We start from the raw sequence: 24,095 nt of genomic DNA, 5'->3' as shown, positions 1-24,095 counted from the left end.
GAGATCTTTCTTTTGGTTTCTCAAAATTTTGTAGATACTAGTGCATCACTTGTACTAGTTATCTGTTGCCCTTAATATGTGGTCATATATCTCCATAGTATACTTTTCATCTGACTTCTTCTTTGTTGGCATAATGTTATTAACATGTTATAGTCTACATATATCTACAATTCATTTTTCCTCTGTATGATATGATTTGATTCTTAGCCATATAGCATCATAGGGAGAAATGTTAACAATAAAAAAATAAATTTTTGTTCAGAGGAGCAGCTTGGATTCTTCAAAAGTCCTATATAGTTTCCCAATTTTAATTCAGTGAGTCTCTTTCATTGTACATATGCAGAGCCTATTTAAGATATGTATATATATATGTATGTGTATATGTGTTTGGTGATATATATATATATATATATCACCATACAGAGTATGTGTCAGGGGTTAAAATGTCAGAATACTGGAAAGAGGGAAGGCTACAAGTTATGAAGGGATTTGAATATCAAAGGTCATTTATATTTGCTCCTGGAGGCAATAGGAAGTCATTGGGGTTTATTGAGTAAGGGCATGATGTGGTCAGACTTGCATTTTAGGAAAATCACTTTAGTGATTGAAAGGATGGATTGGAGCAGAAGAGAGAGACTTGAGGTAGGCAATCCCTTTAGTTAGCCATTTTGATAATCCAAGCAGGAGATAATGAAGGACTGCATCACAGTAATGGCGGTGTCAGAGGATAGAAGAATGTGTGTTTGAGAGATGTGCAGGTGATATCAACAGGCTCTGGCCATACTTGGATATATGGAACATTAGAGAGACTGAGGAATCTAGGATGATTCCTACCTAGGTTGAAAGTGTGAGAGATTGATTGCCCTTTACAGTAATAGGGAAGGTAGAAAATGGGGAAGGTTTTGGAGGAAATTTAATGAGTTCAAATTTTAGAAGTGTTTGGTTTAAGAACTGTATATCCAGTGTGTGTCTGAAAGGCAGTTAGAGATAGAAGGTCAGCATAGATATATAAATGTGTAAATGTTGGTTATGATGATGATTTAATTCTATAAATAACTAGGTATGATTAACAATGCTATGTTTTATTTCTTCTTACTTTTTCTCAGGCATTCTCTATTACTTTCTCTCCATCTTTTTTTTTCTTTCAGGATTTTTGTCCTTGAGTCATGGCAGACAGAAGACCTGAAAAGTCATGTGAACAAGCATGTGAATCTCTTAAAAGACAGGACTATGAAGTGGCAGTGAGACATTGCACAGAGGCCCTTCTTTCCCTTGGCCAGTATTCTTTGGCAAACTTCACAGAGACATGCCCATTGGAAGTAGAACGCATAAAAATTGAGAGTCTTCTGTATAGAATTGCCTCATTCTTACAACTTGTGAGTAAATGTTAATAATTACAGTATATATTTGTAGGTATTAATATAATGTATCCTGTGGGGAGGGAAAAAAACAGTGCCTTCCTCTTTTATTTTTCTTTTAACCTTTAACTTCTGTCTTAGAATCAGTAAATAAGTATCAGTTCTAAGGTAAAAGAATGGTAAGGCCTAGGCAATGGGGGCTAAGTGACTTTCCCTGGGCCTCACAACTAAGAAGTGTCTGAGGCCAGATTTGAATCCAGGACCTCTGATCTATGGGCTCCTACCTGCCCCCTACAGTGATTTCTTAATGAAATGTGAAGTATAGTTGGCATGTCACATTGGTTTTGTAGATACATGAATTGGTTGGTTCAAAAATTATTGATTGGTAAATATTTTTTCACAAGTAGCATTTTTGAACCATGTCCATTATTATGGGATCTTTTGGAATACTAATATAATAACTGTGTAATATTTATTATCGAGAGCATAATAGTAAGCATTAATATAATGCACTAAAATTTGCAAGGCACCTTGCAAATATTATCTCCTTTTATCTTCATAACAATCCTGGGAAGTAGATGTTATTCTCCCCATTTTACAAAGGGTAAAAAACAGAGAACATAAGTGACTTGGTCTAGGGTTTACATAGCTAGTAAATATCTGAGGCCAGATTTGAACCTGTATAAGCATAACTCTGTTTACTGTATTACCTAGCAACTTCTATTTCATTTAACCATTTTCCATGAAGATTATTTCCAAGATTAAATTTTAAACCATTGAATTTTACTTTCTTTGTTGAAACCTATGAAATGAATTATTATTCTTAAAAATTTTAAAATAATACACTTTGTATTTTTTGCCTTACAGAAGAACTATGGACAAGCTGATGAAGATTGTAGGCATGGTATGTTGAATTAAAAACTTTCTAGAATTCCTTAATTGAATAAATGATAAAAGCAATTATTAAGTATTTACCAGGTACCAGCAGACCTTGTGTTAATTGCTAGGATGCAAGCATTAAAAAATAAGGACTAGTTCTTGCCCTGAACATCTTATACATAAAAGAGAAAGGTGACCAGGGAAGGAGTTTTATTTTGGGTATGTGGAAAAGGCAAGGAGATGGGCCCACTGGGGGAAGGCAGATGGTGAGGTAAATAATCTGATTTGCTGTGAAACTGAGGTACAGATTGTCATCAGTTGTGAGCTAAGTGAGCTAGTTTTAGTTTCCACACAGTAACTAGTCCATTGGGTTGGATCCTAGAGCAAGAGCTCTGAGGAGAAATTGATTAATTTCCCTGATGACTGGGTCTTTGGATTCAGGAAGAACAGAATATGAAAATATAGATCTTGATGTGAAGGGTGCTGGTCCAGGTGGGAAGGAGCAAAGGCAAATAATTGCTTTATTTAATGGAGTGTGAATTGATTTAGATTTAGCAGTGCCTTTTTCTTTGTTCTTTTATAAATTTCAAAAGTGATTGAAATAGAAAAAAACCAGAAACAACCTTTTTGCTATGGTGACTCTTAGAAGGTGATTTTCACCAGACATAGTGTGTGTGTGTGTGTGTGTGTGTGTGTGTGTGTGTGTGTGTGTGTGTGTGTGTATATAAATCTTGTTCCTATCAAATGGAGGATTTTGATCACAGACAAATTCTTATTTTAATTATATATGTTGAGTAGATATAATTCAACTTGATGAGTTAAAAGAATATGCCAATGTTGCCTAAAAATACTATTTTTCCTATTTTAAAATGCTCCTGGAATAAAGATAAGATTAATGTTTGGCCTGATAGTCTATTCCCTTTTACTGGCAGTAGTTTGAAGTTAATAAGATTCTTGCTCTTTGAATACTGAGAGAAGAGGAATACTTTTCCTCTTAAAAATTAATTCAGGACTGAAATCTTGCATAACCATCACAGGATTTTTATCTAAGTTTAGGACAGTAGAGCACTAGGATATATTTGGGCAGGGTAGGTCTCTGATATTAAATGGAGGTAGTGGTGTTGCCTTTCCAATCAATTCAGTAAACAAATGCTTAAGACTTGCCAGGCATTGTACTAAAAGCTAAGGATACAAAAAAAGGGGCAAAAGCCCTTGTAGAACTTACTAGTTAATGGAGGAGATAACACACCAATAAGTGTATACAAAACAAACAATATGAGGACTAATAGGAAATAAAAGAGACAAAGCACTAGAATTAAGAGGGGTTAGGGAAGGCTTCCTGTAGAAGGTTGGATTTTAGTTGGGACTTAAAGGAAGCTAGTAGTTGAAGCTGAGGAGAGACAGTGTTCTAGTCTTGAGGGACAGCTAGAGAAAATTCCTAGTGTAGAGAGATGAAAGCAGCCAGGAGGCCATTGTCATTAGATAAAAGAGTATGTATTAGGGAGTAAGATATAAGAAGACTGGAAAAGAGGGAGGGAGCTAGATTATGGCTTTAGAATACCAAATAGCATTTTGTATTTATTTCTGGAAGCAATAGGAAACCATTGGAATTTATTGATTTGGGGAGTGGCATGGCTAGACTTATGCTTTAAGAAAATCACTTTAGGGGCTGAATGACAGATAGATTGGGGGTGAGGGGAGGGAGAGACTTGAGCTAGGCTGTCCCACCATCAGGCTATTGCAGTAATCAAAATATGAGGTGATGAAAGATTGCAGCACTGTTGGAGGAGAAATGGGAGGGCATTTTAGAGATGTTACAAAAGGGAAGTTGGCAGGCTTTGACAACAGCTTGGATATGGGAAATGAGAGAGTGAGGAATCAAAGATTCCTAGGTTGTGAGTCTGAGAGACAGGGAGGATGGTGTTGCCTTCTACAGTAATAGGTAAAAGTAGAAGATGGAGAACATTTTACGGGGAAAGATAAGTTCTATTTTGAATATGTTGAACTTAAGGTATATACTGGACATCCAGTTGGAAACATCTGAAAGGCAGTTGGAGGTGCAAGATTGGAAATCATTAGAGAGATTGGGTCAGAAAAAATAGATTTGATTATCATCAGCATAGAGGTAGTAATTAAATCTGTGGGAGCCAGTGAGATCACCAGGTGAAGTGGAGAGGAGAAGAGGACCCAGTACAGAATGCTGAAAGACACCCAGGTTTAGAGGGCATGATCTGGAGGAGGATCTAGCAAAGCAGAGAAGGAATGATCTGAAAGGTAGGAGGTGAACCAGGAGAGATTGGTGTCTTGAAAACTTAGAGAAAAAGAGATTAAGGAGAGTAATTAGCAGTGTCAAAGGCTGCAGAAAAGTCAAGGAGAAAGAGAATTGAGAAAAAGCCACTGGATTTGGCAATCAGGGGACCATAGTAACTCTGGAGAGAGCAGTGTTAGATTGGAAGATGGATTATAAGGGATTAAGAAGAGATTGAGAGGAGAGGAAATAGAGGCCTCTTTTGTAGATAGCCATTTCAAGGAGTTTAGCCATAAGGGGCAGAGAGATAGAGGATGATAATAGTGATAAAAAGTTGAAGTGAGGGTTTTTCAGGATTGGGGAGAAATGGGCATATTTGTAGGTAGTAGGGAATAAGCCAGTAGAGGAGAGGTTGAAAATAAATGAGTTGGTATGACAAGAGGGGGCAATCTTTTGGAGGAGGCAGGATGGAATGGGATTACTTGAACAGAAAGAAGTTAGCTTTAATAAGGAGTAAGGCCACTTCATCAAGGGAAAGAGGTGAAGGAAGAGAAAGTGGCAGAAGCTCCTGAATGATAGATGAGGAAAAGGGGTGAAAGGGGGGGAGTTCATGTTGAATGACTTCAATTTTTTCTGTAAAATATGAGGCAAAATTTTTAGCTGAGATAGGTGGGAGAGAAGTGTCATGGGAAGCTTGTGTGGATGAAGAGGTTCGGAAGAGTCACTGTAGAGAGTGGGATAATGAAATGAAGAGGGAGGTTTAGTAGGATGACCTAGTAGCAGAGAAAGCCCTTCTGAGGTCATGTAACCTAAATTTGTAGTGAACCTAGTCAGAATGATTGCATGATTTTTTTCTTTGTTTATTTGCACACTTGAAGTGGGAATGACCTGAGACTCAGGCTTTGTTAAACTTAATTATTGATATGATAAGGTGTCTAGGAATTCAAGAGTGGGCAATGTAGAATTGAATTAATTCATCTAGATGTCATGAGGGAAAGAAGAGTAGGGAGTGGCTACTGCTGGGAGATGGCCTGGGAGAGAATTGAGGAGGTCCAGGACTTTGTCACAGTGTGGAAAAAAGAGAAAGATTATGAAAGGGAGGCTGTGGGAAAAGTGAAAAGACAATGCATTATGATCAGATAAGGAGATTTTAGAATCATTGTGCTTGTTGATGGTATATTTGTGGTTGATGGCAAGATCAAGAGTATGACAATCTTTGAATCTAGTTGAGGTGGTGAGTGCTTTAGGGTATTTGAGAGAAGATAAATATGTTTGTTGAATTCCCCTAGTATGAGGCAGGAGTTGGGAAGGAGAGAAAAATTGTAAGCCAAGCATGAATCTCATTGAGGAAGGAAAGTGAATGATCCGAGGATGTGCAGACAATGGGCAATAGGATTTTGATTGGTTGGTAGATATGAATATTATGGCCACTGAGAGAGAGGTTACTGAGTGAGAAAGGAGTTATTGATGAGGAATGGGGAGGGCCTGGGTGTGGTAATGGGGAGCAAGGAATATTCCAACTCTCCTGGCTTGGTAATTTGAGGAGAATGAGTATAGGACAGAATTGGAAAGGCAGGTTTTGTCATCAGGGGGAAGGCTAGATTTCAGTAAGAGCTAGTACATAGTAGTGGGAAAGGAATAGATTAAAATTTTTTTTTCTCCTGTAATTTAATAATATTTTGCTTTTAACTCAATTACATAAAACAATTTTTTTAATCTTTATTTTCTTTAAGTTTGAGCCAAATTCTCATCCTTCATTCTTTCCTCACCTCCTCCTTCCCTGAGATGGCAAGCAATCTGATAAAAATTTTACATGTGTAGTAATGTAAAGCATCTTTCCATATTAGTCCTTTCGTGAAATGGAACTCAAAATAAAAATGAAGAAATGAAGTGAAATATATTATGTCTTGGTCTGCATTCAGACTCATGAGTTTTTTTTTCTGGAGGCTGATAGCATTTTCTATCATGAATCCTTGAGGATTTTCTTGGAGCAGTGTATTGCTAGGAATAGCAATATTTGTTAAGTTATTTGTTAAGTGGTCATCATATAATAATTGCTGTTACTGGGTACAATGTTTTCTTGGTTCTGCTCACTTCACTTTGCATCAGTTCATGTAGTTCTATGTCTTTCTCAAAATGTCCTTCACATCATTTCTTATAGCACAATAACTTTCTTGTCATGTATCACAGATAGGTGTGAGATGGTGCCTCAGCTTTTTAAAAAATTGTATTTCTCTAATCAAGTGATTTAGAACATTTTTTCATGTAATTATCTACATCTATATCTGTCCATATCTATCTTTCATCTGATAACTGCCTATTCATATTCTTTGGCCATTTATCAATTTCAACTGACTTTTATTCTTACAAATTTGACTTAAGTTTTTTATATACTTGAGAAATAAGGCCTTTATCAGAGATATTTGCTTTAAAAAAAATTTCCCTGGCTTTCTCCTTTTCTTCTAATCTTGTTTACATTGTTTGTGTTCCTGCAAATTCTTTTTGGTTTAATGTAATCAAAATTATTCATTTTGCATTCTATAATGCTTTCTATCTCTTGTTTTCATAAATTCTTCCCTTTTTCATAGATTTTACAGGTAAACTCTCCTATGCTCCTCTAATTTGCTAATGGTAGTAGTACCCTTTATATATCCAATCATGCATCCATGTTGACCATATCTTGGTATAGGGTTTGTGATGTTGGTCTATACCAGTGATTGCCAACGTGGCCTCTACTGCCCCCTGGTGGGTGCTGCAGTGATCCAGGAAGTGGTGATGGCCACAGGTGTATTTATCTTTCCTATTAATTGCTATTAAAATTTAAAAAAAAAATTAATTTCCAGGGGGCTAAGTAATATTTTTTTTCTGGAAAGGGAGCGGTAGGTCAAAAAAGTTTGGGAACCACTGGTCTATACAGAATCTCTGCTATACCTTTTTTCAGTTATGAATAGATTTAAGATGAAGAGAAGTTTGTTTCTTATGGAACAGGCATTTCAGAAGGCACAGTGGAAGGAGTGGGTGGAGTTAGGATGAGACTTTGGGGTAGGAGGGTTGAGGGAGATTGGAATGAGGAGGTGTGGGTTTGGATGATGATATGCAGGTGTTCAGAGACACCAAAATCTGTCCAGCCCTAAAAAGAGATGGGGGTTTAGTGTAAACAAGAATTATGGATCTGCTAATTAAAACATGAGATTTTAAGGTGAATTTTGAATCCTGGTTAGAGAATACCATGATAAGAAAGAAAGAAGGGCTCAGGTTCCTCATTCTCCTATGTCCCTTTTCTTCCCCTAGTCTCTAGCAATTACTTTCTAGTCTGATTTTATGGAATTTTAATGGATATCAGGGTTTTTACTATGAAAGGTAGAGTTTAGACAGATGTCTGCTGGATACAGGAAATTAAATGATCACCATACCTGGCTATGCCATTCAGCTTAGGCATGCTGGTAAATTGTGAGTTTTTTTTTTAATTTTTACTTTTTGTCTTAGTATCAATTCTAAGACAGAGTAGGGGCAAGGGCTAGGCATTTGGGTCACAGTGCTAGGAAATCTATTAGGCCAGATTTGAACCCAGATCCTCCTGACTACAAGCCTGGTACTCTGTTCACTATGCTATCTAGCTGTCCTGTAAATTGTTAATAGTTGCCTTTACTGGGAAAAAAAGATATGCAAAATATATTTTGAAGTTTAATCTGCATTAACATTTTATCCATTATTCTTAAATCTAGATAATAAAATTACTAATGCCAATTTCTGAGGTACAAATACTCAAAATATTCAATGAACATTTAACAATCTGCTTTTGTCAATGAGTTCAGGATGGCCCCAGTGCACCCCTGCCTGTGACCCAGCAGAAGTGGGAGGTTTTGAGGGGTGTTTCTACATAGGGACTTGGACTTCTGCACAGATAAAGATGAGAAGATGACTGGTAGTTATACATATTCTTTTTATAATCCTAAATTAGCCTGAATATACAGTGGGGATGGATTTGCTGGGTTTGTAAGTTGCAGAATTGCCACTAAAAACTTCTGCTCTCATCTTGCGCATGGCTCAGTTCCCAGTGGGTCCTTGCAGTTTAGGGGCTAAAATAGTCTTTTTTGTGCTCTGGGCCATAGACCAACTGGATGATTGCCTGTGGGACTGTCTTGTGTGAGGAAGAGTAGATTATTATTTCTCTATACTCTTCAGCTGGATCTTTTTCTTTTTAAACCCTTACCTTCTGTCTTAGAATCAATACTGTGTATTGGTTCCAAGGCAGAAGAGTGGTAAGGGCTAGGCAATGGGGGTTAAGTGACTTTCCCAGGGTCACACAGCTAGGAGGTGTCTGAGGCCTGATTTGAACCTAGGACCTCCTGTTTCTAGGCCTGATTCTCTTTACACTGTGCTACCCAGCTGCCCCCAGGTGCTGTGATCTTTACCGGTTACTTGGGAGCATGGAGACTGAAGGCTAGATTTAAGGTACTCCACCATCATAAGAGCAGCATCAGTGGCAGAACTTTGTATATTTGTATTGGTCAATTCTCATCAGTGTTTGAATTACCCATTCAGCTAAAAATGAAACAATATATAATACCATAGACAGATTTCTTTCTTATGTTTCTTCTACATTTTCTTTGATCGCAGAACCCACTTTTTGCTTCTAGCAATGTGGAAGATTGGACTTAATTTCATAACATAAAAATATAGTAAAACCTAATTAACAACACATTTTAAAACTAAGTGAATATGTGGCCCTCAGAGAACCTCATGCCATAAATTAGTGGTCCTATTTCTATTTGAATTTGATTCCCATTGATTTATGAAAATTCACCATTTCTCTTATTTTTTTTCATCTTATAGTCTTTCGTATTTATTTCATATGGTCTGTTTTTGACTTAATCTTAAATTCTATTGTTGATGAGAATAGCCATAGAAACACTGGTGGATTATTTTCCATTTCATATTTATTTACTGTCCTCCTAGTTTCTTTTATCAATGCTTTTGAGATGATCATGCTTTGTGTCTTGCAGCTTTTTCTTTAAGCTTATTCCTTCCACATATTCTTCCCCTTTTCTCTGTTCCCTCTTTGGTGAGGCAACATTGCCCTTTATCTTTTGTTTGTTTTTTTTTTAAATCCATAATATTTTGCAAGTGACCTTATAGTCTAAAACACTATTTACCTAGGTTGTCATATCTTTCTAATTCTGAGAAATCAAGTCTTAAGCTGCAAAAGTAATTTCTGGATCCTTTTGGTCTCCTTGTTCTATCTACTATTTTGTTTCAGTTCGATGTCTTTGTCTTTACTTTTATTCATTTTTTATCAATGACTTGTTCTAAATAATTTGAGCTATTTGTTATTGTATACTGGAGTTTCTTTTTTTTATCTTCCTAATTCAGCATTGGTTTTATGTGTTTTTAACCATTTGATGATACTCTGTTTTGGAATGATTCCAACATTGATAATCATTGCTTCTTGTTTGTTAAGATACAAATAGTTTTATTCTTGTTAAGTTCAGTGCTCAGCATGTGCAGTGCCTTTTTCTGTTATTGCCATGGCCTTCTATACTCTCTGAAACATTTGAAACCTTAGGTCTATTTTCTTCCCTTGTATCTAGTTAGCAGATGTTATTATAGAATTACAAGAGAGTCTTCTAGTTTTGAAAGGACCTCCAATGTTAAACTAGTACTTGAACAATTATTCTCTTCTATAGTCTACAAAACAGATTGTCCCCAAACTTTGTTTGGATCTCCAGTGAGAAGGAGCCCACTACTTTTCAAAGGCAGCTCATAATAATTTAGGTTAGCTCTAATTATTAGAAAAGTTTTCCTTATGTCAAGTATCATTTTGTCTCTTTGAAGTGCCTACTTCTTGTTCCTAGTTTTACTCTTTTGGGCTAGACAATAAGTCGTCTTCTTTTTTTTTTTGGGAGGGGGGGTTTAAACCCTTAACTTCTGTGTATTGTCTCATAGGTGGAAGAGTGGTAAGGGTGGGCAATGGGGGTCAAGTGACTTGCCCAGGGTCACACAGCTGGGAAGTGTCTGAGGCCAGATTTGAACCTAGGACCTCCCGTTGCTAGGCCTGACTCTCAATCCACTGAGCTACCCATCTGCCCCTAGACAATAAGTCTTAATTTCTCTTTTCCCTGATAGCCCTTGAAATATTTGAAGGCAGTTGTCATGTTAGTCTTTTCAGGCTGAACATTCTTTATCCCTTCCACAGATTCTTGTATATCTCAAGGTCTTTCATTATCTGGATGTTTCCTAACATAACAATTTTCTTTATAAAATGTGGCTAGAACTGAATACAGTATTTCAGATATGGGTTGTCTGGGGCAGAACACAGCGATCCTCTTGTTTCTCTAGTTTTAGGTACTATGCTATGACGATGATGATAATGATTTATTTATAAAATGCTTTTAAGGTTTTAAGACCACTGGAAAGATGCCTAAGATCAAGTTAGCCTTCTTGGCTGCCATATTTCATTGTTGAGTCATGGAACTTGCAAATCAAATGAAATAATATGTTTGCTTTGAAAACCTTGAGGTGTTATACAGCTGGTTTCCAAAGAATTTTGTGAAGTGATTGCATTATTTTTATTCATACTGCATATGATAAAAGTGCTAGGTCTGGATTTAGGAAAATTTGCTAGCTATGTGATCCTGGACAAGTCACTCAACTTCTGTTTACCTCAGTTTCTTCAACTGTCGAATGGTTATAATAATAGCATGTGCTATTATTGTTGTTGTGAAGGATTTTGTGAAGAACAGGTGAGCCAATGTTTCTCAAAAAACAGCACAGTGGGGGCAGCTGGGTAGCTCAGTGGATTGAGAGCCATGCCTAGAGACTGGAGGTCCTAGGTTCAAATCCGGCCTCAGACACTTCCCAGCTGTGTGACCCTGGGCAAGTCACTTGACCCCCATTGCCTACCCTTACCACTCTTCCACCTGTAAGTCAATACACAGAAATTAAGGGTTTAAAATTAAAAAAAAAAAAAAAACAAACAGCACAGTATTTGGCATATAATAGGAACTATATAAATACTTGCTTCCTGGCCTTTCCTTCCTCTTGGCTGGGACCAATGACCATATTTTACATATTTATATTTTGAAATAGTGGGAATTTGAAAACATAGGACCACTTTGTGATATTCATTTTGTACTGAGGATCTAGCTACATAAATTTTAGTTGATGATGATTCCACTTAAAAATCCCAAATTTTTTTCCAAATGAACTGTCATTGAACCATCCATAACCTGTTGTTTTATATTTGTGAAACTGATTTTTTTGAAGCCAAGCATAAAGTTTTATGCCTAGTAGTTCATTTTATTAGATCTGGCCACATGTTTTAGTTTTCCAAGATCTTTTAGAATCCTGTCAGCCAATGTGTTGTCCTTCCTAGCTTACCACTTGCAGGTTTTATAATTATGCTATCTAAGCTATCTTTTGTCTGAGCCAGTGATAAAAATGTTTTTATCAGAAGGTCCCTGGATCTCTTCACTAGAAGGGAGGAAGTTTCATGCAGTGGAAAGAACACTGAATTTGCCTTCAGTTAACCTATATTCAAATCCTACTTCTGCTTTTATTCCTCTTCATCTTTCTCATATATCAGTTGATGAGTTGTAGAACTTCATTTTATTCCAACTCAACATATGCACATTCAGGTATATTTGATTGTTATTTGAAAGAAATTAAGGCAGAAAAATACATAAAATAAATTTTTTTAAATGCTAAATTTTTACAATTTTCCCAGGGGGAGTAAAGACTTGTAGCAGTTTGCCCAATCACAGTTATTCTTCTTCTGGGTATTGTTACTGTGAAACATTACATTGTTTTGTGCCAAACATTAGCTCCCAAATTAGTGTTGGTTTGTAGTTCTCACTTGTAACAGGTCGTTCCACATCAGAGCAGTGCTTTTTCTTTGTTTCATTAACAATATTTGGTTATTAGTAATGGCTCCAAAGTACAAGAGTATTGGTGCTGGTATCTGATAAGCCTACAAAACATTGTAAAGTGTGTTGGTATGTTTGTTATAAGACATTTACTTATATGCAGTTCACTATCATGTGATTTTCAAGTTATGCTCAGGATCTTGGAACATTTTGGTCATATAAAAGATCTCTACAATATATCATTTCTATGATTTCTTCCATCTCTAAATTTGTATTCACAGTTGTGATCCTTGTAAGTTGATTTTAAATATTTGAAGCCTATTTCTCTGAGTCTGCTTAGTTTCTCAACCAGTTCTAAATGTATCTATTTGTCTTATCTTGCAACCTATATATTTTTATCTTGTCCTCAAAAGCAATTTGAACGATTTTGTCACGCACTTAATTAAAATCTTCCCATGATATTGAGTCTACTAGTCTAGGATTGTCAAAAGAAATGATGTCAGTATGCTATAATCAGATTGTGAAGAAATAGTGTTATTTTTATAATCACCATTTAAATTTCTGTCTACTCAATATTCTTATAATAAGGTAGAGTCAATTTCATTGGTCCATAGTTGGTTCTTTTACCTCTTTTGAAAATTGGGATATTTGCCCTTTTATTGTTTCTGGTTCCTCTTGTCTAAGAATTCTTTGAAAGATAAAGATCACTGACTCAGCAATCATGGCTTGTTCTTTGATTTCCCTGTATCATTTACCTCAATTTCCATGATATGAACTCATGGAGTGGTAGTTGGTCTCTATATCTCCCTACATTTATTTCCCACCCCCAACCCCCTTTTGTTCTATCCCTTGCAAACCCAAGAATATTTTCCTTGACAAAGAAAATTAACAAAATTAGAGGTGAATAGTTTTATTTTCTCTTCACAGGCAATTATCATCTCATATATCCTTAATAGTGGTCATTTAAAAAATTATCTTTTTGACATTAGGGTGAAGAAAATTGTTCACTTTTGCTATCTTTAGATTTTCTTGCCAGCCTTATCTCATTTTGAGCTTTTAGCACTTCTTAAATTTATTTCTACTTTTGTGGTATTTCCCATATCTGTCTTTTCTTCCCTATTAAATGCCATCTTAGTATAATTAATTAAATAAAAAAGTTTTAAGGCTAAAAAAAAAAATAAAATGAAAAATGGTATACTTTGAAAAAAAAACTCCAAGGTACCAAAAAATAAATAAAATATGCTTCCTTTTGCATAGATATTTAAGAATCTTCAGGTCCTCCTATCTTTTAAGTCCATCATAATCTAGTTCTGCCCTACTTCCATCTTGTGTCATATATTATGCCCAATATGCTATAGACAAAAGCATGGACTACTATTCTCTGTCCTCTAAACATACTATGTGCTTTCTTACTTCAATGCCTTTGGTATTGCCAAATAGTAGAAATAACAATTTTTTTTTGTCAAAAAGATGTAGATTTGACTCCTGTCTAAGATCTACCCTTTTACCCCATGCAAGTCAGTTAATGTTACTGGGCTTTAATTTCCTCATCTTTATAATTATATATATTATAATTATTTATATTTGTATTGCCTACTCTGAGGACTGTTATGAAGGAAGTCCTTCATAGATTTTAAAGTACTATTTGCATACTTTTTATAATTATTTATCATTCTGTTACTTGTTTCTAGACTTTCTTTCCTTTCTCCTGTCTTGTATTCTGACTTCTGTTAAAGTTCATACCAACTATCAGTTCTTCCATAAAGCCTTCTTTGATTTCTTCCCCCAGTTGGTAGCAACCTTCTTTTTCTTTCATCTAAACAGAACTTTGTTTTGCAACTTTGCCAAATAATAATTTTCTTAGGATTATAAAATTTAGAGCTGAATGGGACCTTAGAGATCACTATTATTTTATGCTTATAATTATCTATATATAGTTTATATCCCTTCACTAGACTAGAGAGACTGTGAGGGCAAGAACCATGTCTTATCATCACTCTTATCACTTCTATAATTAGGCACTTAATAAATGTTGAATTCTAGTTGGATAAGGTACTTCATGTAATATTCAGAATTACTAAAGTAAATATCTTGTAGCAAAAAGGCCAAACTAATCATTGTAAGTATTCCACAGACCCTGCATCCTAATTTGCTTTCTTTCATAGTGACCAGCAAACAGTTGTCATCATGATATTATTTTTGGCCAATTTTAGTAATTTAGTGTGCAACATTTGATTGTTCCTTTTTAGACATCTATGTTAATGGCCCAGTACTTGGTTTTTCTGATTTTCCCATAAAATGGGAAAAGGCACTTTTATAGATTGTTTACAAATAAATCTTGTAGAATCTTCATCTACTTATTCATTCATTCATTCATTCATATATTTATTCATCTGTTTATCTATCTATCTATCTATCTATCTATCTATCTATTTGTTTCTTTATTTTTGAGGCCCTTACCTTCCATCTTACAATTAATACTGTATATTGATTCCAGGGGCAGCTGGGTGGCTCAGTGGATTGAGAGCCAGGCCTAGAGACTGGAGGTCCTAGGTTCAAGTCCGGCCTCGGACACTTCCAGCAGTGTGACCTTGGGCAAGTCACTTGACCCCTATTGCCCACCCTTACCACTCCTGGGCCAAGGACGGTCCCTAGCCCGGATGAAAAAGGAAGAGGGTTGGGCATGGGGCTAGCAACCCTACCCTGTAAAAACTACATCTGCTAAAGAAACTGCAACCTAAAGTAGGGGCAGCTGGGCTAGCTCAGTGGATTGAGAGCCAGGCCTAGAGACGAAAGGTCCTAGGTTCAAATCCGGGCTCAGACACTTCCCAGCTGGGTGACCCTGAGCGACTGTGTGACCCATTGCCTACTGGTTGTGGCCCTATGCTCCTAGAATGGAGTCCCAGGATAAAAAAAAAAAAAATTGATTCCAAGACCAAAGGGCTAGGCAATGGGGGTTAAGTGACTTGCCCAGGGTCACACAACTGGGAAATGTCTCAGGCCAGATTTGAAACCTAGGAACTCCCATCTCTAGGCCTGGCTCTCAATCCACTGAAACACCTAGCTGCCGCTAAATCTTGTAGAATCTTAAGGTGAAAGAGTGAATCTTAAGGTGAAATTTTTTTCCTGGAGGCATACTTAAATATGACACTGAGTGGCTTTGAATATGGTTGTATTTTGAATGAAGTCTTACTGATGAGTAATTTCATTAGTTTGTAATATTAATTAGAATGAGAATAGGGATTAGATCTTTGGTTTCATTTGGTATAGGAGACTCTTCTAGTAGTGCAGAGATGCAATTTATAAATTTAGAGGTTCTTTAGGCCATTGAAATATTAAGTGATTTACTAGGTTTGCAAAGCCATAGTGCTTCAGAAGATGGGCTTAAATTCAACTCTGTCTGATACTAGGGCCTGGTCTCTCTCTATCCATTATGATATAAATGTATTGTAATCATTTTGATTGTCATAAAATTTTATCTCTAGTTTATATGTATGCCTTATCAAGGGTAGGGATTTGGACAAGATGGACATTAGCACATCATGACCCTTTATTTCTAGAAGAAGCATAGACATCTCAGTTTATTGTTTATTATTTATTGTACATAATTAGGACATAATTATTATTTTATAGTAAAGAAAAATTTGCATTGATTATTGCATTGATTAATGCTTGCTATCCTTTTACAGTGTTGGGAGAAGGATTGGCCAAGGGAGATGGCTCATTTCAAGCAGTGCTTTGTTGCATGCATCTTAAAGGAAAGCTCCAAGTTGTCTCTAACGTTCTTTCCAAATCACTGATGGGAGAGTCTCTGGTAAGTTGATGAGATTTAATTTGATTTCCTGAAAACTGATTCATGCTTAACTTTTATCCTAGGTTTGTAGGGCTCATTCCAAGAGTTCGAGAGATGATCAGACTCTCCACAAATACCTAACATTTTAACAGCAAATGCTCTCTAAAAGAATAATTATATGGTAGTTACCAAAAGGTGAAAACAAAACCTAGTACACAACTCCTCTCTATCTCAGTGGCATTTATCAGTTAGTCAGCAAGTATTCATTAACCGTTTCTATGTATCTGGTAATGTAGGCTATATTCAGAATAGATTGGAAGGTAAACTTAGCTAGATTTCATAGGGTTTTGATTTTCAGATGAGATAATGTATGTTCACATAAATGAGCAAGATATGTACAGAGTAAATGGGATTTTGAAAGTAAAGCAGTAGCAGCCTCAATGCCCAGGAAAGACTTCCTATAGAAGGTGACACTTGAGCTGAGTCTTGAAGGAAGTCAAGGATTCCAAATGGTGGAGATTGAGTAGAGAAAACATTGCAGAAAGTGAGAGTGGAGACTATTTAAAGCATTGCAGATGATCAGTACAAATGTATGGAGATAGGAGATAAAAGTGTTTATGAGAGACAGAAAGTAGGTGAGTGTTCCTGGACCAACCATAGAGTGAGTGGAAAGGGATGTGTAGGAAAACTGGAAAAATAAAAAGAGGCCAGATTGTGAAGAAATGTTAATGTTAGCCAGAAGATTTATTGAGAAGGGAGATAAATGACATGCTTAGACTTAAGCTTTAGGCTAACCACTTAAAAAAAAAAACCAAACCAAACATTAGTCAGTGAATATTTATTAAACACTTCTTCTGTGCCAGACACTGTGCTAAGTGCTGAGGATACAAAAAAAGGTAAAAAACATATATCCTATTTTTAAGTAACTTACATTCTAATTGGGGAGAATATATGCAAAGAATTATATATTTATGAGAAATATTTGGATTAAACAAAAGGCAATATTGAGAGGGGAAGGTACTACTAGTACTAGGGGTAGAGGAGTGGATAGGCCCTCTACCAAAGATGGGATTTTAGCAGAATCTTGAAGGAGGACAGAAGATGCCAGGAATCAAAGGTGAAGAGGGATAGCCTTTTAGCTTAAACAATTTTTAGAAGATTGGTTAGAATCAGGAAACCTTGGAGGATGAGAGGCCAGTTAGATGGCTATTGTATTAGTTCAGGCAGAGGTAATGAGGATATGAACTAGAGTGATAACTGATAGGTGAGTAGTATAGGGAAAGAAATCACAACAGTTGGCAACGGATTGGATATTTGTGATGAATGAAAGTAGTCAAGGATGACTGTGAGTACTAGAAGGATAGTGATGTCCCATAGAGTAATAGCAATGTCTGAAAAAGAAATGGGTTTTTGGGGAGAGAAAAGTTCTATTTTAAACTTAGTGAGTTTGATATGAGAGGTATACATTGTTGAATGAGTTGAATTATAGCTGTGATTCTCAGGTGAAGTAAGTACGGGGAGTACAAAAGCTGCTTAAAGGGATCCCCTTGATAATTTTTTCTAGATTGAGGGATGTACTCTGAGCTTGAGAGTTTGTGTTCGTCCGCCAGCCTGCTATTATGAGCACCAGTTTCCAAGTGAGATTCAAATAATGGGGCTGGTGACAAATGTAATTTGAGGATGGATTTTTTTTTATAAGAGAAAAAACTGGTTCTGTTATCAGACCTTATCAATAAGATCCATGCTTTTCAGGTGGTCTTAAAGATTTGTAAGTGCTAATTGGTTAAGGTATATGTGCCTGAGCTCATAGATAGACTTTTTCCACAGTCATCATTGGTTTTGTAGATGCTTCTTATCTGCGGAGTAGGAAAGAAGGTGAAGGGATACTGTGAGGGACTGGTTTCCATAATTAACCTAAGGATGATATGTGGACAGGCACATTAGAAGATAGTGATTATCCCAGGATGGGCTGATTGCTTAGCTTGGATATTTAAAATATTTTGAGAATGTCCTTTTATGAAAATCATTGTTATCTTGGGGGTGGGGAGCAAGGGACACACATTTTTGCAGAAGATAGAAGAAAAAAATCTGTTGAATATTTGAGCAGATTTTTGAGGATTCAAATAGACGTTTAAAGAAAATTAAGTCAGTTTTGTACAAGCAAAAATAATTATAAGTCATAAATGAAATAAATGTTTCATTTTCTTAGGAAAAGTATCTCCCCAAATTAAGATTATACTTGTAGTTTCAAGGTACAATATTAATAACAACAAGAATAATAATCCTAGCTTGATTCATCACTTAACCTCATATTTACATCAGTAGTTTTTAAACTATGAGGTAGATCACTGTCGTCAAAATAAGTTATTAGTTGTTAAAAAAAAGGCCCCTTAGGACAACTTATTTATGTAATTGGAAAAGAGTATCCTAATACTTTATCATTAGGAAATAATCTAAGGATTTTCATAAGGCATAGCTATTCATTTATATATTGAGATATATAGATTCTTATTTGTTATTGTTTTTATTTGGCAAATATTTGAGAAATTTATTACATGCAAGGTTTTGTACTAGTTGATTTTTTCCCTTTTATAATTGAATTATTTTATGAAAAATGGTTATAACTTTAAGAATTCCAAGTAAAGTAATTTGAATATGAAATATATAAAAATGAAATATTGTTTTTATTCTGTATGCATGATTTAATTAAGCCATGTGGACCTCATTTCATTTTTTTTTTTAAACCATACCTTCTATCTTAGAATCAATACTGAGTATTGGTTCTAAGGCAGAAGAGTGGTAAGGGCTAGGCAGTGGAGGTCAAGTGACTTGCCCAGGGTCACACAGCTAGGAAGTGTCTGAGGCCAGATTTAAACTGAGGATCTTCCTGTCTCTGGGCCTGGCTCTCAATCCACTGAGCCACCCAGCTACCCCCCTGGACCTCTTTTCAGAAAAAAAAAAATTTTTTTTTTGAGACAAACAGGGTTAAATGATTAACACAGCTAGTAAGCGTCTTAGGTGGTAATTGAATTCAGGAAGGTGAATCTTCCTGACTCTAGGCCTGGTACTCTTATCTATTGTACCACCTAGCTGCCTTCACAATATGTTTTTAAATCAAGGGTTCTTGACTTGGAGTTTCTGAGCTTGCTCTTTAAATATTTTAATATGTGCATTTCAATGTGTTTGTTTTCCTTTGTAATCTTATGTATTTTACTTTATATGTTTAAATACATTTTGAAGAGGAGTCCATTGGCTTCCCTGATACAAAAGGCTTCCCTGATACAAAAATGTTTGAGATATTGTTTTAAATGCATAAAATATATAGGACTGCAGAGAAAACTAATTATGAAAAATTAAAAAAAAACCTTATCTTCCGTCTTATAACCAATACAATGTATTGGGTCAAAGGCAGAGGAGTAGTAAGGGCTAGGCAATGGGAGTTAAATGACACTTGCTCAGGGTCACAGAGCTAGGAAGTGTTTGAGATCAGTTTTGAACCCAGAACTTCTGTCTCTAGGCCTTCTCTAGCTACTGAGCCACATAGCTGCTCCCTAGAAATAATTTTAAAAAAAGTTCACAAACCATAAAAAGTACACTTAATCAAGGTTTTAGGGTCTTGCTCTATAGTTTTTAGTAATTTTTAAAAACCTGCATATACTTTATAAATTTAATGATTTGTTGTCATCATTGTCATTTTATTGAATGGCCTACATAATAGGCAAAGTTTAAACTTGTTAGGCAACAAGTTGAAGAAAAAGATTATTACTTTTCATAGTGTTTGCTTCATTGGAACTTACCAATATTTTCCAGTTTGATGGGGATGAGATAAGAAAATGATTGTTAATTACACAATATGTGATCCCATTACTGATAACACAGGACTTATCAGAGTAGTATTCATTACCTTATTTCTAATTCTACCACTACAGTAGGCATTTCAGTCCTTCTCTCTGATTCTATATGCAGTTCTATTTTTATTCTTCTGATCTGAATGGTAAAAGGGAGAGACAGTGCCAGTCTAAGCAAACAAAAGATCACCAAAATGTCTAATAACCAAGTATCTTAAAAAATTACTCCACCCATGCGATATTATTAAGTATATGTCAATAGTATTTAGGTTAGGGTCTTGCTCTATAGTTTTTAATAATTTTTAAAAACCTGCATATACTTTATAAATTTAATGATTTAGCAAGACTTTAGGCATTTTTCTAATTTTTCCACTTTTAAAGCAAACAACCACAGATAAATTTGTGCAAATTTTTTCTATGACTCTTATGATACTTAAATATTTTTAGATGTGACATCATTTTGAAAATATCAGCCTTTTAGCTAATAAGATAAAGGTTACAAAGCTTAAGATTTTTTCTCCTTTTCTTTCATCATTTTGCCCTATAAAGTTTATGTTACTTTATCTTGGTCTACAGTATGCCTTTTTTATTTTCCATTTAACTAATTTGAAGTTCCTTTGCAAAACATGAGACTGTTTTACTTACAAATTTTCTTATATTAGCATCATGTCTGTATTTTCCTTATTCTTTATGATTTGGTCAGGCAAACTGGAGAATCAGTTAAGGAATTAATCTTGATTCCAGATTGAAACTAGTAAAGAACTAATCTCTTGATAACCTCCCTCCCCCTTCCTTTTTTCTTCAACTTATACTACTATCAGAATGGAATGGCAACAAAAGATTTGACGAGACTAAAGACACTTCTCACTGAAACAGAGGTAAGAATATTTGTGGAGCTTTTTAGGGGGAAATTTTGCTAATTTTGAGTGGGCTATTTGTTTTGAATTGTGGGAAATCACATTTTTATTGATGTCAGCTAAGAAGATGTTAAAGGGTCTTTGTGTTGAGGGCAACTTTCAGTTCTCCATAAAACCTGTGTTTCTTAGGATTTCTGTGTTTATGCTTGAATCCTATTAATCCTAAATCTAGGTAGGTAATTGCTGATTATTCTTTCTGCTATTCAGACTTTGTTATTACTCTGTGGCCTGAGCATCTCTAAACCTGCAACTCCTGAGGTCAGAGGTTAGCCAGGTAATGAAGGGGGAACCAAGCAGTAGAACTTTCAGTTGGAGGCTAGGGGCCTATAGATCTGTACTCAACACATGGATTAAATGGCATTGAATGTACTCTGAATTCAGTCAGATGGGGCTTTACTCTGAGAAAAATAAATTCAGTTAAAGCTGTGGGACTTGCTTCTTTGTTTCTGTCTCTGTAGATACACTTCTCTTTCTCTCTCTGGTGAAGTCAGTCAAGCCATCTATCTGGCTGCTCTTTCTTTCCATATATACATATGTATATTTAGGTCTATGTATATACCTATTACATGTACACATGTATATACATATACATGTATATACATGTGATGTACAAATATATAAATAAACTTTCATATACATATATATGTATATTTGTATATGTATATTGGCCCAGACCTGTGATTTTAAATGTATTGTGATCAAATAAGTTGTACTGGTTTTATCATAATTACATATAGGGCATTATAGGTTCATGACAAACGGACTTTGCTTTTCTTCAAACAAACTGGGCAATTTGACAGCTTGGTGGGCCTCTCGTATTTGTTTGTATCTATGAACCTGATTGGCTTGAATTTCCAGCCTTCTCAAGGAAGAGATTCATTGTGAGTGTGTCTAGGACCAAGTAAATAGATAGTAGAAGAATATTCAGTGAATGGGTAATGTATCCCTTCTACTTTGCTGAAAAATCACCTTTGATTCTTGATATTGAGATAATTCTTCATCAGTGGGTAAATGAGTTTATTGTTTATAAACCTTAAGGCTCTCTGTTAGTGGTAGCTGCACTGGGTGTAATGCAATTAGAAGTACTAAATGATCTCCAAATAAAGAAGTCATCTTGTTTCCTCACTTAAAATTTTTTTTGCATATCATCTTTTCCATTTATTTTTAAAAAGATATTTTATTCTCTCAATTACATGTAATAGCAATTTTCAACATTTTTTAAGTTTATAAAATTGTCTCTATCTTTTCTCCCCCCCTCCCAGAGATGGTAAGAAATTTGATCTGCATGTATGATAATGCAGAACGTTTTTCCATATTGGTCATTGTTGTAAGAGAATACTCATAAAACCAGAACCCCTATGTAAAAAACATAAGTAAACTAATGTGAAAAATAGTATGCTTTGATCTATATCTTGACTCTCAATAGTTCTTTCTCTGAAGGTGGATACCATTCTTTGTCATAAGCCCTTCAAAATTAGAACATTCTGGATTATACAATAGTGCTATTGCTGTGTATAGTGTTCTCCTGCTTCTGTTTGTTTCACACTGCATCACTTCATGTTGTTTTTTTCAGCTTTTTCTGAAATCATCCTCTTTATTGTTGCTTGTAGCACAATTGTATTCCATTACCAAATGTACCACAATTTGGTCAGCCATTTCCCACTTTATGGACATCCCCTCAATTACCAATTGTTTGCCACCACAGAAGGGATTGCTATAAATATATTTGAAAGTAGATCTTTCCCTTTTTTTTATGATATCTTTGGGAGACAGACTTAACTATATTACTGGATCATAGGGTATGCAGAGTTTTGTAGTCCTTTGGGTATAGTTCCAAATTGCCCTCCAGAATGTGGATGGATCAATTCACAACTCCATCAACAATGCATTCTGTTCTGATTTGCCACCCTCCAACATTTATCACTTTACTGACTTATTGGCTAACTTGATAGGTATGAGATGGTACCTCAGAGTTGTTTTAATTTGCATTTCTCTAATCAAGAGTGATATATAAAAAAAAAAAAAGTGATACAGAACATTTTTTCATATTGATAGCTTTGATTTCTTCATCTGAAAACTGCCCATTCATATCCTTTGACTATCATTTGGGGAATGATTTGTATTATACATTTGACATAGTTCTTTATATATTTGAGAAATGAGACCTTTTTTTAGACTATTGAATAACCTATGACTATCTTATTTTTTCATATATTGAAAGTAAACTACCAGAGGATTGACTATCAAGCCCAGCCCAAAGTTGCTTGATCATTTATATACTTTGACCATTTGTCAATTGGGGAATGACTTTATTCTTAAAAATTTGACTTCTCTATATGTTTGAGAAATTAAACCCTTATCAGAGAAATTTGCTATAATATTTTCCCACAGTATGTTGTAGCTCTTCTAATTTAGTTACATTGGTTTTGTTCATACAAAAACTTTTGTTTAATACAATAAAAATTATTCATTTTATATCTTGTAATGTTCTTTATCTCTTGTTTGGTCATAAATTCTTCCCTTCTCCATAGATCTACCAGGCAAACTATTCTATGTTCCCCTAATTTACTTATAGTATCACCCTTTATGTCTAAATCATGTACCTATTTTGACCTTATTTTGGAATATAGATATTGGTCTATACCCCTCACTTAAAATCATAGGGGTTATGTCTCATGAATCTAACTTGGAGATGTTCCTTTGTTCATGTGTGATCACTTGTTACTGGATACCCCAAAATTATGAGAGCATCTAATTGAAGCTCATTAGACTGTTTTACTTCTCTGACCAATGGCCAGTGAGGCATTTCAGGGAAAAGAGATGTGCAAGTTACAAATTGTAATCACCATTCAAGATAAGTTATTCCTTGTGGGAAGGAAACAGAATCCTCAGTCATTTACTCAGTTATAATACATATGAGAATCCTAAGAGATTGAAAAAAAAGTTCATAGGAACAAAGTACTTATAATAATAACATCTGTATAGACATGAAGGATTATAAAAGACTTTTTATATACTATCTTATGGATTGCCTAAACTAGAAATAAAAAACAGGTAGAGGAAATCCAAGGAATCATAGCTGACAGAACTAGCAATTTCAGTGCTTCATGGTCAACTCATCAGTACTTTTTTTTTTTTTAACATTTATTAATATTCATTTTTAACATGGTTACATGATTCATGCTCC

The 24,095-nt window shown here is 35.2% G+C and overlaps 1 protein-coding gene across 2 annotated transcripts in view; it reads left to right on the top strand.

Annotated features, from left to right (window-relative positions):
* The first annotated feature begins 1,166 nt into the window (after positions 1-1,166).
* Positions 1,167-24,095, top strand: part of HELZ (helicase with zinc finger) — a 196,711-nt gene continuing 173,782 nt past the window's right edge. For both annotated transcript variants that reach the window (XM_044673963.1, XM_044673964.1), the window contains exons 1-4: positions 1,167-1,376; positions 2,226-2,262; positions 16,040-16,164; positions 20,813-20,869. In XM_044673963.1, the coding sequence (XP_044529898.1) occupies positions 1,167-1,376; positions 2,226-2,262; positions 16,040-16,164; positions 20,813-20,869 (429 nt within the window). The remainder of the gene's footprint in view (positions 1,377-2,225; positions 2,263-16,039; positions 16,165-20,812; positions 20,870-24,095) is intronic.

This window comes from Gracilinanus agilis, chromosome 4, assembly GCF_016433145.1.
Source record: "Gracilinanus agilis isolate LMUSP501 chromosome 4, AgileGrace, whole genome shotgun sequence".
NCBI classification, from domain to species: Eukaryota; Metazoa; Chordata; class Mammalia; order Didelphimorphia; family Didelphidae; genus Gracilinanus; species Gracilinanus agilis.
This window is presented reverse-complemented; position numbering and strand designations above follow the sequence as displayed.